At 42.2% G+C, this 14,930-nt stretch overlaps 1 protein-coding gene and 1 long non-coding RNA gene across 2 annotated transcripts; both read right to left on the bottom strand.

The window, feature by feature from the left end:
• Positions 1-2,786: 2,786 nt before the first annotated feature.
• Positions 2,787-4,202, bottom strand: LOC311039432. Its single transcript, XR_014600166.1, has 2 exons — positions 3,402-4,202; positions 2,787-3,020 (listed from the first exon to the last, which is right to left on the bottom strand). It is a non-coding gene; the product is annotated as an uncharacterized lncRNA (long non-coding RNA).
• Positions 4,203-4,250: 48 nt separating this feature from the next.
• On the bottom strand, positions 4,251-13,792 carry cyb5a (cytochrome b5 type A (microsomal)). Its single transcript, XM_084048612.1, has 5 exons — positions 13,347-13,792; positions 8,606-8,734; positions 6,599-6,628; positions 4,933-4,967; positions 4,251-4,750 (listed from the first exon to the last, which is right to left on the bottom strand). Exons 1-5 carry the CDS (start codon positions 13,494-13,496, stop codon positions 4,657-4,659), a joined length of 438 nt encoding a protein of 145 aa, XP_083904738.1. The 5' UTR covers positions 13,497-13,792; the 3' UTR covers positions 4,251-4,656.
• Between the last annotated feature and the right edge of the window lie 1,138 nt (positions 13,793-14,930).

The raw sequence follows: 14,930 nt of genomic DNA, 5'->3' as shown, positions 1-14,930 counted from the left end.
GGGGTGTGCCATGGTGGGAAAAGTATTTTTCACTTAAGTAAAAGTATCAATACTGCAATGTAGAAACGCTCTGTTACAAGTAAAAGTCCGGAATCTTTTTATAATTTACTTGAGTAAAAGTACAAAATGTACCAAAAGTAGAAAGTACTCCTTATGCAGAATGTCCCATTTCACCCATTTTTCAATTGTAAAATCTTTGAAAACTTGTATAAAAAAACATTTGAAAATAGCAGATCTACAAGCTCACAATGCATCACGATGCGACACATTGTGAGCTTGTGGAATATATAGGAGAAGAATAATAGGTCTGAAGTGGTTAGGGTGTGTTTTGTAATAATAATCAAAATCTTCAAAGTAACTAGTAACTAAAGTTTTCAAATAATTGTAGTGGAGTAAAAGTACAGCAGTTGCCTCTGAGATGTAGTGGAATAGAAGTATAAAGTATTGAAAATTGGACTCCAGTAAAGTACCTCAACATTGTACTTACAGTACTTGAGTAAATGTAGGCCTACTTAGTTACTTTACAGCACTGGGGGTGTGTACACATGTAACCAAATGGACCCTTAGATGTGTAGACTCTCAAGAGTTACTGAGGATTTTACTTGCAATGTATGCATTTAGCAGATACTCTTAACCAGAGCGACTTACAATATAATACAAGGTAAACACATACATCAAATGCAGAGAGACAGTGTAGTGCCTCAGAAAACTAGGATCCAAAGTAAACTAGGAACCTACTTGTAGCATCAGTCTAAACAATATACTATAAAAATTATAATCTGTACATTGAAACTATAGGATACCAGGTAAACAATGGACCTAGCAACTGTCTAAATAACATGCTATCAAAATGACATTTTAACTTTTTTAACACAGAAAAAAAACCAAGGAAAAACAAAAACAAAAAACCCAAAGTAACAAAAACATGAGAACAAATGACGGTAAGTCTGCAAATATTTATTTGGACAAACGCCTTTACACCTGTAATGTGTGATAGATAGTACATTTCATTATTGACATTACATCAAAAACACTCAAAACAGCTCTGTGGAAATAAGATTTAGCTTTGAATCATTTTTATTATGAAGCAATACATAATATGTACAACAATTATGTGCCATTTGCTGTGCTGCACAATAGGCTATATCGGAAATGTATCGTCATTGCAATTTTATCGACAAGCACAAAATACTTTTACTATCGCAAGAGAGATGATTTAACTTGTTTTCTGGTTTTATTAATTTCCTTAAATGCTTTAAGGGGAGCAGTGAGACACTGTATTGCTAAGATGGTGGTATAATATTGCACCTGGCTACAGCTGCTATTGACAATTAATAATAAATAATATTCATTGTCAATAGCAGCTGTAGCCAGGTGTCATGTTTTCAGTAAAACCATGTTAATGGAATGGAAATATAATCCTTCTTTTTTTCATTGTGTGCATATGGTAGGCTGTTCATTGTCTGGGTTGCTATGTTACCAGCAAACCGAAGGCATACATGAAAGACATTAAAATAATTCAATATTGTTTAATTATCCCGAGTAACATATATTGTCATCACAATATTCATCAATGATATCGCATATCACGTTTTCCTAATCTCGTGCAACCCTAGTGGTGACGTCACCTTGAGCTGATCCAACTAGCAGCTTTAAATAAGGAATCATTCAAAATGACTGTAGCTTTACCAACGCATTAGATTAATAAATCGTCGCTGTCGGGTGGAAACCTTGTACAAAACCGTTCCTTTTTTATAATTACTTTAAGAAATATTTAAAAAATAGTGAGAATAGCTGCTCTACAAGCTCACAATCGATCTGCTATTTTTACTGCTTTATTGCCACACTCTTGTGTGATGGATTATGGCATTAATTTACAAAAAATTACAAAATTTACAAACAAATACATTTTTAATATGGAGATACAAGGTTCCTGCTCGACAGCAACTCGCTGTTCGGTGGTAACCTTATATGTCCAAAACGGTTACTACTTTTGCGTGACACTGTAGTATTACGGCATTGATACAACACACACAAAACAAACAAACATACGTTGAAATATGGAGATACAAGGTTTCCACCCTACAGCGATAAGTAGTCTACTGTACATAATAGTGTGATCTATGCTTGCTTTTATATAGCTTTACATTTTAACTGCCATCATTGCAAAGCTGCCACGGCGCGTTGTGAGCTTGTATATCTGATATTTATTAATAGCTAAAGTATAAAAATATGGTTTAATTAGTTAATGCATGTTTTGTAATAATAATAATAAGTAATAAGTTCAATGCTTGAGTAAATGTTTGAGTCTTTGAGTAATGAATGCACTTACATTACTTTCCACCACTGAATTAAAATCCTGACAACATAGAAATAAATCAGAAATAAATCTGTCACACAAATACAATCTCATTTGACTCCGTGATTGCATGTCTGCATTGAGACAGAAATAAACTATTACAGTCAGATACAAAGATATAACGACACATAGCAAGAAATTGTACATTCATTGCATTTCTACATCAGTATTTTCCAAAATAATACAAATTCATTGTAGCAATGCAAAACAAATTATTACCACATAAAGCATATTTAAATATAAATCTCAGTATGTAAATGAAACAAGAACAACAAAGCAACATTACTTCATTAGTTACGAAATGATTGGTTAGTTATATATTAGTGTATTGTAGGGATTTGCATTACAGTATATGGTGATTTTCCACAACATGGTAACGATTCAACTCGACTCAACCTTTTTTTTTGTTTTCCAAAGTATTGTGGCACAAAGTCACTTTCAGATGGGGGTCCCCGGCCAAATACATATGAATCTGGGGGGTCCTTGACATGAAAAAGTTCGAGAACCACTGCTATTAGCGGATCTGCCATTTATTTTAAATTCGCTCAACTGCTTGATTAAAAGGCAAACAAACCCACAACAGCCAAAGTCGAGCATCGAGGACACCATTCCTCACGTAGTGTGGTTATGAAAACCAGATACATTGATGGGGTTCTATCTGCTGTGGATTAAACCAGTGGTTTTCAACCTTTTTCATGCCAAGGACCCCTAAATTGATATACATTTGGCCGTGGACCCCCATTGGAAAATGTTGTGCCAGGTAGTGGTACCCCCCAGAAGCAAAGATTCGAGTTAAAATGTTCGCTTTAAAAATATATATTTAAGGCTGTGCACACATTTTCAAGAGAAAAAAAAAATAGCAGATATACAAGCTCATAGCGCGGCACTCGGTGCCGCGCTATGAGCTTGTATATCTGCTATTTTTGAATAGCCAAAGCTAAGTGGATAAAATGATTGTGACGCTATGTTAACACATTTTGCTGGGGACCCCCTGGTACCCCCTCAAGGACCACTGGTGGTCCCCGGACCACTGGTTGACCACCACTGGATTAAACCACTGACGATCGTCGCTGCGTGGGCTGAAACGCATGGAATAAAGCAAAAAAGAAATCCCCCCAAAGGACAGTTTTCAAAGGCACAGCTCAACGGCAGCGGTGGCCTAAAGGTTAGAGGAGCGCACTTGTTGCCAGAAGGTTGCCGACTCGATTCCCCTGGACCGGACCGGACCGGACCCAAAAAGTGAACGTTCACCATTCACCCAACACCGCTGAAGTGCCCTCGAGCAAGGCACTGAACCCCACAACTGCTCTAGTGGAGCTGCTCAGTGGCAAACAGTATAAGACTGGTGGTTGTACTGGTCAGTTTCCAGGTTTTAATGTGTGTGTCTATCTGTGTCTATGTGTGCCAACCACTATCTGCAGTAGAAAAGGTAATACCTGAGTTGAGTTGAGTTGCACCATGCAGTGGAAATGCAGCTATAGCTATAGCTAGTGCTGCAGCAGAACTAGCTATATGTCGCTGTCGGACGGAAGCCTTGTTTCTCCAAAACCGTCACTTTTCAGGGAATGTAAAAAAAAAAAAAGACCCTGTGTTCCAATGGATCTCTATTTTGGGGCATGTCATTATACGGTATGCGGAAAAAGCTCAAAAATGTTGATCTACAAGTTTGCGATGCAATGTGTCGTGAGCATATATAGATTGGCTGCTACGTTGCACGACACACGTCATACAACGGAGCATACAATAGGCTGTTGATTTAGATTTAAAAAAAAAACTAAACAAAACATAAAAAACATTTAATGTGGAGATTCAAGGTTTCTGACCGACAGCAAAGAATTCCAGATTGGACGCCCCTCCCACCCATACACCCCCACCCCACGCACCCTGAGAATACACAGTGCTTTATAGACCTTTATTGATAAAGGTCTACATTATGACCACAGATGATCCTTCGACACCCATTGAATTAAAAGGGTGTGTCTGCTCTAGAAGCAATGGTTCTCAAACTGGGGTCCTTGATGGAGGGTTCCAAATGGACCCTTAGGGGTCTGTGACCAGAACCAAATGGACCCCATTTTGCACACTCTCAGAGTTATGGGTTGTCCTTGAAATTAGAAAATGTTTGGGAACCACTGGTTCTACCAAATAAGGCCAGTGGGCGTGGACAGAAGTACCCCCTCTGCAGTCCCATTGGTCTGTGCGGCTGTCAGTCTTTCATTTTACTTGACATATTGGCAGTGGCAGGCGCCCGCTGATGACATCATAGTTTGAAGCGTGTGTGTCGGGCGTTGATGATGTCAGTGGTGGTCGGCCGCGTCCATGGTGTACAGCCGGTACAGCAGTGTGACGACGGCCGCGGACAGGCCTGGGACCAGCCAGCTGGTCCACCAACTAGAGAGAGAGAGTTCATTTCTTCATTCATTCACTACTAACCAACTAGAGAGACACAACATGTTTGCTGCACTATCCAACTAACTTGCTATTTTAAGTACTAACCTGACGTGTGTGTGTGTGTGTGTGTGTGTGTGTGTGTGTGTGTGTGTGTGTGTGTGTGTGTGTGTGTGTGTGTGTACCTGTTATTGTCATCGATAGATGTCACGTGTATGTCCTGGAAGGAAGACAGTGCAGACGTCACAAAAAGACAAAGTGCAGTGTTTCATGTAAACATTTACCATACAGTACAATAAGACACAAACTATTATTGTACAATAGGTTTGGTTTAAATCAGGGGTTTTCAACTGGTGGTCCGTGGACCTCTGGTGATCCGTGCAGGTATTGCATGTGGTCCCTGATCATGCATTCAGTAATGTAGAAAACATTTTTAAATATTTTATTTTCATTATTTTCCTTTTTTTTTTGTGGAGAAACTTAGTAACTTGGTATTTGCGGAATTATAGACATTATCATTATTATCAGTGGTCCTTTGAGGAGACTTATGCTTATTCCAAAAGTACTTCAAGCTTAACAACTACAAAAGAGGATCAGCTCATTGCCATGTCCACAGATTCAGTCAAGAGGCACATGAAGGCACAGTCCCTTGTGAAGTTCTGGATGAGTTGTCAGGCACAATTCCCAAAGCCTTTTGTAACTACGTATCTCTGTGACAGTAGTATTTTCATGCTGAAGAATATGTACAGGGCAAGGTTCGAGCCAGAAAATGACATGAGACATGAGACCACTAGTTGAGAAACGGTTCACTCAATGACCTGGTGACCTAACATGACGCGTCATTATTAGGAAATGTGCCCATGTAATAGCATGTGTCTGCTCACTCTTACATAAGTTACAAATCAGTATATCATCAGGCATCATCAGGCAAAATAAAATCGCACTGGCAAATTCGTCTGCTTTCCAGACAAATCTACATCTCAGGGCCAAATATTGTACTTTTTTACTTTAATTATTAACTAAAAGTATTTGCAAACTTTAGCTACTAGTTACTTTGTAGATTTAGATTATCATTACAAAATATACATTAACAAATTGAACAGAGGACTATTTGAATTTTTTGCTATAGCTTGTAGAACAGCTATCTTTTTGAACATTAGTAGTTTTATTTTGATACTTTTGTACTTTAACTCAAGTAAATGAATACAGGACCTAAAACAGCATTTCTACATTGTGGTATTACTACTTAAGTATTTAAAAGGATCCCTGGCTAACAAGCCAAATATACCTTAATATTACATGCTCTCTATAACTAAAGTTTTAAATTAAAAACACCTTAAATATTTTATTTATTTTATAAATAGTTCATCTTTTACCATGTATGGTCCAGCCCTATGGAATGTATGGAATGGGTGTGCTAATAAAAATGTATTTAAAATATTGATTTGATGCTCATATTAACCTTAGGAAGTATTAAGTATTTTTTTCATTAAGACATGCTAATAACATTCCTCAATAGGGCTGGACCACACATGGACAAATGACATCATTAACTTGCAACGGGCATTGTCCCGCTTGTGTATAAAATAGTGTTCACCACTGCATATACACCTTGTTGGAAGACATCCAGTGTGTGTGTGTGTGTGTGTGTGTGTGTGTGTGTGTGTGTGTGTGTGTGTGTGTGTGTGTGTGTGTGTGTGTGTGTGTGTGTGTGTGTGTGTGTGTGTGTGTGTGTGTGTGTGTGTGTGTGTGTGTGTGTGTGTGTGTGTGTGTGTGTGTGTGTGCTGTCTATCATCACAGCACTGCATCATCATCACACGATAAAGAGTTGAACTCAGGTCAACCACTTACCGGTGGTTTGACGGCCTTTGCTCTGTCATCCTAGAGAGAGAGAGAGAGAGAGAGAGAGAGAGAGAGAGAGAGAGAGAGAGAGAGAGAGAGAGAGAGAGATAGAGAGAGAAAGATATAGAGAGATAGAGAGAGATAGAGAGAGAGAGAGAGAGAGAGAGAGAGAAAGAGAGAGAGAGAGAGAGAGAGTTAGAAGGATTGTGACATAAACAGGATGCGTTTCTGTTGTGAATTATCTTGTTTTTGAGAAACAACAGTCGTGTATCCTCAGACGACCTGCCAACGCACGCACGCACTTTCGTGCGTATTTTCGAGGAGACGAGGTATTCCATGGGGACATCCTGTCCCCCCATGATGAAGATGAGCGGGCCCGAGGTCCGCCAGACATGATTGCATCAGTCATGATTGCGTCAGAATGGCCTACATCATTTGGTTTGGGGGGTTGGTTGGTAGAGGAGTCTTGTGTGCGTATGAGGTGTTACGGTACATAGTTCCCCCGACCTACGATCGGGCAAGGGACATAGCCTTGTACGGAGCTTCTCCCATATCCCCCCCCCCCCCTATTCTATTGGGCTCTCTCCTAATGGTTCGTCTTGGTGACCAGACTGCAACGAGGTCGATGGGAGCAATATTGGAATTTTGCTGTATTTGGCTAGAATCTTGGCATGCCCATAATCTAGTTAAATAAACAGAGAATGTTGTCAGCTCCTAGCATTACGATTGCTCGGTCACATTATCTTAGGTAGCCCATTGCATGGTAAGGATGGATATTTTCCAGATTTAAAATCTAATCAAGAATTCTAGGCAAGCCCGTGTCTTGGTTGAATAATTGTCTGGGGACATTGTTTCTATGTCGGTGCCGGGCACCTTAGATTGAGGACTTGGAGATAGAGGTCTGTTGTCTGTCTTACCAGAAATGTTACCTTTCACTTTTTTATTATTGCTATACCCTGTATTACTTTGAGTTTTTAAATAAAACTCCCTGCTGACAGGTGCCGCCCCAGCCCGTAGGAGTACGTGCCGTGACAAATATCCCCGACCTGCTTCCCTCCCTCGAACTCGGGCAAATTGTGTTTGTATAGAAGCTCGACAAAGCCGAATGCTCCGCTGTGGATTCAGTCATTACAGGTTTTTAAACGGATCGCACAGACCCAAATTAAACAAGGTACGCGCCAAAACAGTACCGGTAGAACCGGTAAAGGGAAGTCACCGCAACCCGACTCCGGATGAGCGGTTGAAGATGGACGTACCAAAACACAAAACACAAAACACAATACACAATACACATACAGTGCATGTGTGTGAGCACGCACGCTGGGAGTTCGCACAGTGCTCTGTCTGTCGTTCCATTCACTCTCTTCTCCTTCTCTCTCTCTCTGATCTGTGCCACCGCACGTCGACGCTCCAAAAATAGAACAGAGTTCTAAAAGAAGCGTCAACACATTTTGACTCGTCCCACTTGACGCCTCCTCCAGCGTGGCTGCCACCGTTACAAACCCTACTGTAGGCGTGTTTCATGATGCACGCACCTGACGATTTCAATGTGTCAGGTGACAGTCCTTAACTCTTTAATTGTAAGCCATCCCAGAAAAATGGTCCTCACAACTGGACGTAAATTTATGATTGGAGCGTAGAAACCGGCGTAGATCCGAGTCCACACGCACGCACACACATGAAATGTATGCAATATTACAGCCATTCTAGGGCTATAGGGACTGGTAAGCAATAAGAAGGAAGGCACTGATACATCTCGGACTGTAAAAGCCTTTTTAATAGCAGGGTGCAGGTAAAAAGACTGTGACAACAACGTTTCGATGTCAATACATCTTCGTCAGGTCAGGTCATGCCCACGTGCGGTGTTTGCGCAAGCGTGCACGCACACACACACACACACACACACACACACACACACACACACACACACACACACACACACACACACACACACACACACACACACACACACACACACACACACACACACACACACACACACGCAAAGAGACTTACAGGGTGCAGTTCTCCTATGATCATGTCGGCAGCCATTTCCCTGGCGTCAGTGGAATGTCCCACGTCCTCGAAGCTCTCTGTGCCATCACCTCCTGCATGCTCCCTCAGCACCTCCTCTCCTCCTGGGTGCTAGGACGCGCACACACACACACACACACACACACACACAGACAGACAGACAGACAGACAGACAGACAGACAGACAGACAGACAGACAGACAGACAGACAGACAGACAGACAGACAGACAGACAGACAGAGGACATTATTAGTATTAGTATAAAGGTTCAATAATTAACCAATGACCCTGCTCAGTTAGAGTGTCCGCCTTGAGATTGGGAGGTCAGGGTTCGATTCCCAGGCCGGGTCATACAAAGGTTACAAATTTCTCAAATAGTCTGCAAGACTGTCATACGATGAAGCATAAAAGTAAGATGGAATACGGAGGTTTCTGCCTGACAGTTAAAAAATAGCAGTAATATATATTGTGTGATCAGTGACAGTTCTGAGCTAGATAGAGCCAGAGAACGTATAGTTTGTGCAAAGAGATGATTGTCCAAACTATAAATATAATGCTAAAGTCATAGTTTGAAGACAGATGGGTCTGATAGCTTGGGGGACAAAAACAAACTATTTTATGAGTCCATCTTTGGTGGATTTGTGACAGCGCATCATGAGGCAATTATAATAAAAACATTGAGAAACAAAAGCCTTGACTCCATGAAGTTCAAATTAGATTTGAGAAGAATTAGGACATAACGACTTCTCATAAGTTGTAACATTTTCCCTGAACTAAGCTGTGAGAGAAAGCCACAGTTTATCTGTGAGAAGTGAGTAGATTATAAACACATCTGAGTGGAGTTAGGAAATACCGTTATTTTATAATAACATAACATCAAAGTCAGGCAGAAACCTTGTGTGTCCAGCAGGGCAGGAATTTCAGGGAGGCCACAAAGGCCATGGGTATCGTTGCCCCTAGTTTGGCCTTGTGCCCCTCAAAGAAATGACATGCCCTGAGGCTACATTGGCCTTAATGCCCCAGCTGACTGTACCGCTTTTTCGTGTGTGTGTGTGTGTGTGTGTGTGTGTGTGTGTGTGTGTGTGTGTGTGTGTGTGTGTGTGTGTGTGCGCGCGTGCGTGCGTTTTCCATTGACACAAGGCGTGTCCTGATGTGAACCATACAAACAGCAGTTACATTCCTGCCAGCTGTTTCATTTCAACAGCCTCTCCTCCAGCTATACTGATCCAAAGAAAACACGAAACATTCATAGAAGTTAACACACTATCCCACAAAGAGAACTATTGTATATTAGCTGAGACATGAGAATGGAGGTTGAATATTGATTGTATTACTGTATATTAAAAACAATCTGAAGTGGTCCCAATGGAGACTCAACAACTGCAGTAAAACTGTGAACTGACTGAGCTTGTAGTGTGAGGAAATAACTGACAGGCTGTTCAGTAACCAAGAGAGAGAGAGAGAGACAGACAGGGAGAGAGAGGGAGAGAGAGAGATAGAAAGGAGATTTTTATTACAGACAGACAGACAAACAGATAGACAGACAGACAGACAGACAGACAGACAAAACTTTAAGTAACTCTGCCTATATCTTCTCCATCCATCCGTCCGTCTTCCCTTTAAGCAGGGCTCCAGACTAACTTTTTAGTTGTTTACTCTGGCGGGCAATTGTTTTCATAAGGTTTTCACACATACACACACATATAGACCTGCAAAATGGCTAACTTTAAGGTGCATTGGTGCGACCAATGAAAATGTTTAAAATGGGTGCACTCTAAGAGCCCTGCTTTTCCCAGGCGACATTAATAGCTAATAGCTGGGGGATCCCGAGGTGTTGCAAGGCCCAGCCTGGAGATAGATATAATCCCCCCTCATTTTGTCTTTGGTCTGCCCGTGGTGTCTTCCTAACTGGGCATGCCTGGAAGACCTCCCTGGGTAGGTGACCAGGAGGCATCCCCACTAGATGCATGAACCACATAAACTGTCTCCTTTCTACTCCCAGTCTCTCCCCAGTGATTCTCAAAGTTTTTAATTTCAAGGACCCCCAGTTTTGTATGCGGACCCCAATAACTCTGAGAGTGTACGAATGGAACCAAATGCACACCCACAGATACACTGGTGTACGCTCTCATAGTCACAGCCCTGTAAGCAGTAGTGTAGTGGTCTGCTACGCACGCTGCTACGGCATACAGTATGACCGACCACCTTTTGTGACCAACGCGCACTCCCGCAGATACACCGGCGTGCACGTGCATGCCCGCGAGACTGCGTGCCCGCTACATCGAATCAAGCGGTGCGGCTGTGAATGCCTGCGCGATTTGCATATGCTGTAGAAGCCTACGGTACTTAAATAAATAGTACTTAATCAAATAATAGACAGCAGCAGTTAATAACACTTAACACATCTCTTCAAAAAAACTATGGCAATGTTGGTCCCAGGCAGCCAGAGTTCATGCGAGTTCATGACTCCTCCTTGCTGTTTGTGTCTTCATGGAATAATTAGGTTACAACAACTGAACATTGACAGGGAGTTAGCCTATACAATGTCAAAATACTGCTGAAAACTTAAAGTGAGTTTCAGAGTTTACGCGTTTCAGAAGCCATAATCAGCATCGCACTGACACACAAACACGCACACACGCACACACACTAAAAAATGGCCTGGTCAGAGTGTCTCTGTAGCACATTCGGGCGGCAGTGGCTCAGGGGGTAGAGTGGCCAGTAGAGTCAAGTGGCCAGATGGCAATCACGAGGTTCCCAGTTCGATCCCGGGCTCCCCCAGACTTTGTGTCGCAGTGTCCTTGAGAAGGACGCTGAACCCCTAATTGCTCCCGATGAGCAGGTTGGTGCCTTGCATGGTTTCCTCCGCCATGTGTGTGTGAATGGGTGAATGTAATGCACAATCTATGTAAAGCGCTTTAGATAAAAGCGCTATATAAATGCACCATTTGTGATTGTGTGCCGTGCATGTGACATTATTAAATAGCGTATGACCAGCCATCAGGTCAGCGCTACAACTGCCTGTAAGGGTCCATTTGGTTCCTAATTATCAACAATTTACCTGGGTGGGGACCCCCTGGAACCACCTCAAGGACCTCTGGGCATGATTGTACCTCCTAAACTCTATGATATTAAAAGTTATTCGGTATCTTCCAGCAGAACCATATACTGTAGTTGCCATTATATTCATCCTAAATCTGCAGTTTGTAACTTTGTGGTGACTGAGAATTCTACACCCTCATTGAACGTAGAGTAGGCAGCAAAGACATGTGCCTACTTTGATTAAGATCAAACACAGTACGTCCCGTGATGACAGCCATCCCTGCTTTCTTTACAACCAATGAATACAAGCCAGAATGTACAAAAGCCTCAGTCCTGCACTGGTTCTGAAAACTACAGCCAATCAAAATATGGGACGACATAGGATAACAATGGTGTACACTACAACACCCTAGTATCTATCTACTATCTCCAGATCTTTAGTAAACAGAGAATAGGTCGGGATAATAATTTCATCCAATCACAAGTGAGAACTCATACAAGATACAGGATACATAGACCCCTTAACAGACGACGTCACACTGATAAGAACCAGTATGCGTGCAACCAGTATGCGTGCAACCAGTATGCGCGCAATTAAACCCATTCTGTCAGGTCTCGCTAGGACGCGCCTCACTAGCCAACACACAAGAGGGGGTTGGGGGTGTGCTGAAACCAGCGCACCCCGAAACAACAGGTTGAGAATTGATTGCATGAAACAATCACCTGTGCGTCCAGTCTCAATGTTAGTAAACAAATAATTGGTCTATAGCCTATGTGAAATTGGAAGTGCAGACCCCTGTTATTGAACTAACACTCAAAGCAATCAGAATATAGAGCTGTAACATTTGTATTTTATTTCCAACTAAAATGTACCATTTACACACCCTGTAATCGATCTATTGGTTGAACAAGTCCTGCCAAGCTGTGTGGAATTGGATCTAATCCTTCCTCGAGGTTCAAAGTACAAGGTGTTTATAATGTCACAATGTACGCATGCACGCACCCCCCCCCCCCCCCCCACACACACACACACACACACACACACACACACACACACACGAAACAGCATTATAATATGCTTAATATAGTCTACAATAAGCTTCTCGACTGTGTTAGTTGTTGCTTAGGCTTGTTTTCTTGACCACAATGTTAAGAATGTTATTTAGATAACATGCTGTTTAAACAAATAGGCTAGGTTAATTGCTTACAAACAAGTTATTTAGATGTTAATCAGACAAATGCTAAGTTCATTCATTGTATAAATATATAGGTCATAGGCCGTTGGTCAAGTGGGTACCTAAACATTGTGGCCACCTCAATTGGCTAAGATTTGTTTTGGAAAATGGTGGGAAATAATGTTAAGAAGTCTATACATGATTTGAACATGCACGGTAAATCATTATCAGACCTACTACCCTATTACCCTTCAACTTCTTGTTTATGTCCAAATCCAAAATGACAGAACATAGGTTTGTAGCAATTTGCAGCAATTGTAGTGAAATATTAGACCTTAAAGGTAGGGTAAGTCACTTACTTTAAATGTCATACAAATAAAAATAAATATGTATTCAGCCCCCCTGTGTATGGGATAAATGTAAATATACATTCAAATGGCTCTCTCAGGTGCCCACGAGTCCGGGTCACCAAATGAAGACCCCTAGCTGGCTGTGATGTCACATACCTCCTCCAGGAACCCGGTGACGTCATAGACCTTGTTGTGGAGGATGATCCAGGTGGACTTAAAGGTGTTCTGAGCCTCCACCTCTGACAGCCTGTAGTACCTGACACCCTGACCCCCACAGTCTGACAGCTGCTCCTCTGTGTCAGCCATAGCTCTCTCTACCGCTCTCTCTCTCTCTCTCTCTCTCTCTCTGTGTGTAGCTCTCTCTCTCTCTCACTCACTTCCTCTCTCTCTTTATTTCTGTGTCTCTCCTCCCTCTTCCTTACTCTCTCTCCCCCCCAACTAGTCTAACTATCTCTCTCTCTCTCTCTCCCTGTGTGTGTGTGTCTCTCTCTCTCTCTAGTTCGCCCTCTTTTTGTCTCTGTCTCTATGTTCTCTCTTGTGTGTACCTGTGTCTTTCCCTCTCTCTGTGTCTGTCTCTATGTCTCTCTCTCTCATGTAGTTGTTTGTCTAGTAAACTAAACGACTGACTGTTGCTCCAGTTTCCTGTGACACTGGAAACTTCTGTCACGCCCATTGTCCTTCACATCCTCCTCATTGGTCCTTCTGTCACGCCCATTGTCCTTCACAGCCTCCTCACTGGTCCTTCTGTCACGCTCTGATTATTACACCGGGCCCTCTCATTGGTTAGAATGGAATCCAGACAGGGGGGGTGAGGGGGCTAAGTTCGTAGGTTCACTCAAGTTCAACACGCTTTTCAAGGAAACTAAACTCCCCCTGTTCTCACGCAAACATACTATAAAAAACAAAGCATCTAAAACGCAGTTAAATATAGACTTCACAATAAGTAACACAGAATGAGGGAACATTTGTGTGTGTAGTTCCTGGAGATAAAGGAGGAAAAACAAGCATGTGTAGCCAGGGCACTTCCGGAAACACAATACCAGAGTTTTACCCAGGGAATACCACATTTCACAGTTCAAAATACCTAACAACAGGTTTAATAAGTTGGGAGAGAGGAGCAGAGACGTGTGTTTCCACTACAAAAATATAATTTTATTTAGTCTCAGGGCAGACACCTAATACTTCAAATATTTAAAACTGTAAGGGGAAGGTCATCAGATTAGAAATATAGTTCTTAATTACAAAACCATTTAAAATGGATTGACTACAAAATGTTTCAGCAACAAGGTACAAACTGCACCAGTCATTACACACACACACACACACACACACACACACACACACACACACACACACACACACACACTATACGACAAGTGGGGGGAAAAGCAACCTATCCCATCGTCAGATGCCTGCAAGATTAAGGAACACTCAGATTTTGCCTAGACTAATTTATATTGAAAGAACGGAGGCGAGTTCAAAAGCGAACTTGAGCCATGAGAGGCACCACCGAGCGAGCTAACGCGAGCGAGTTGCCGTGCCGACCATAGTCACTCAAAGTGACTGCTGGCCAATCACAGCGCGTCTTTCCCGGGACTTTCCCAACTCCAGTGCACTCAAATAGCTGGAGTCATCTCTTGGCACCTATGACCCCACACACCACCAGGCAGACACAAGCCAGCCTGTTAGTCTGATGGCAGGGTGCGGCTCCCTTTTATTCAGCCAGCAGGGCCAGGTGTC

This window comes from Gymnoscopelus microlampas, assembly GCF_963454915.1.
Source record: "Gymnoscopelus microlampas genome assembly, chromosome: 22".
Lineage (NCBI taxonomy): Eukaryota > Metazoa > Chordata > Actinopteri > Myctophiformes > Myctophidae > Gymnoscopelus > Gymnoscopelus microlampas.
Note: the sequence above shows the minus strand (reverse complement) of the source record. Positions and strands in the feature narration are given on the sequence as shown.

What these genes read in the sequence shown, in the direction of transcription:
- cyb5a (XM_084048612.1), bottom strand. Translation starts at nt 13,496, where the DNA reads ATGGCTGACACAGAGGAGCAGCTGTCAGACTGTGGGGGTCAGGGTGTC. An exon ending in TCACCGGGTTCCTGGAGGAG is followed by an intron (nt 8,735 to 13,346) that starts GTATGTGACATC and finishes TGCGCGTCCTAG; the next exon opens with CACCCAGGAGGAGAGGAGGT. An exon ending in TCATAGGAGAACTGCACCCT is followed by an intron (nt 6,629 to 8,605) that starts GTAAGTCTCTTT and finishes CTCTCTCTCTAG; the next exon opens with GATGACAGAGCAAAGGCCGT.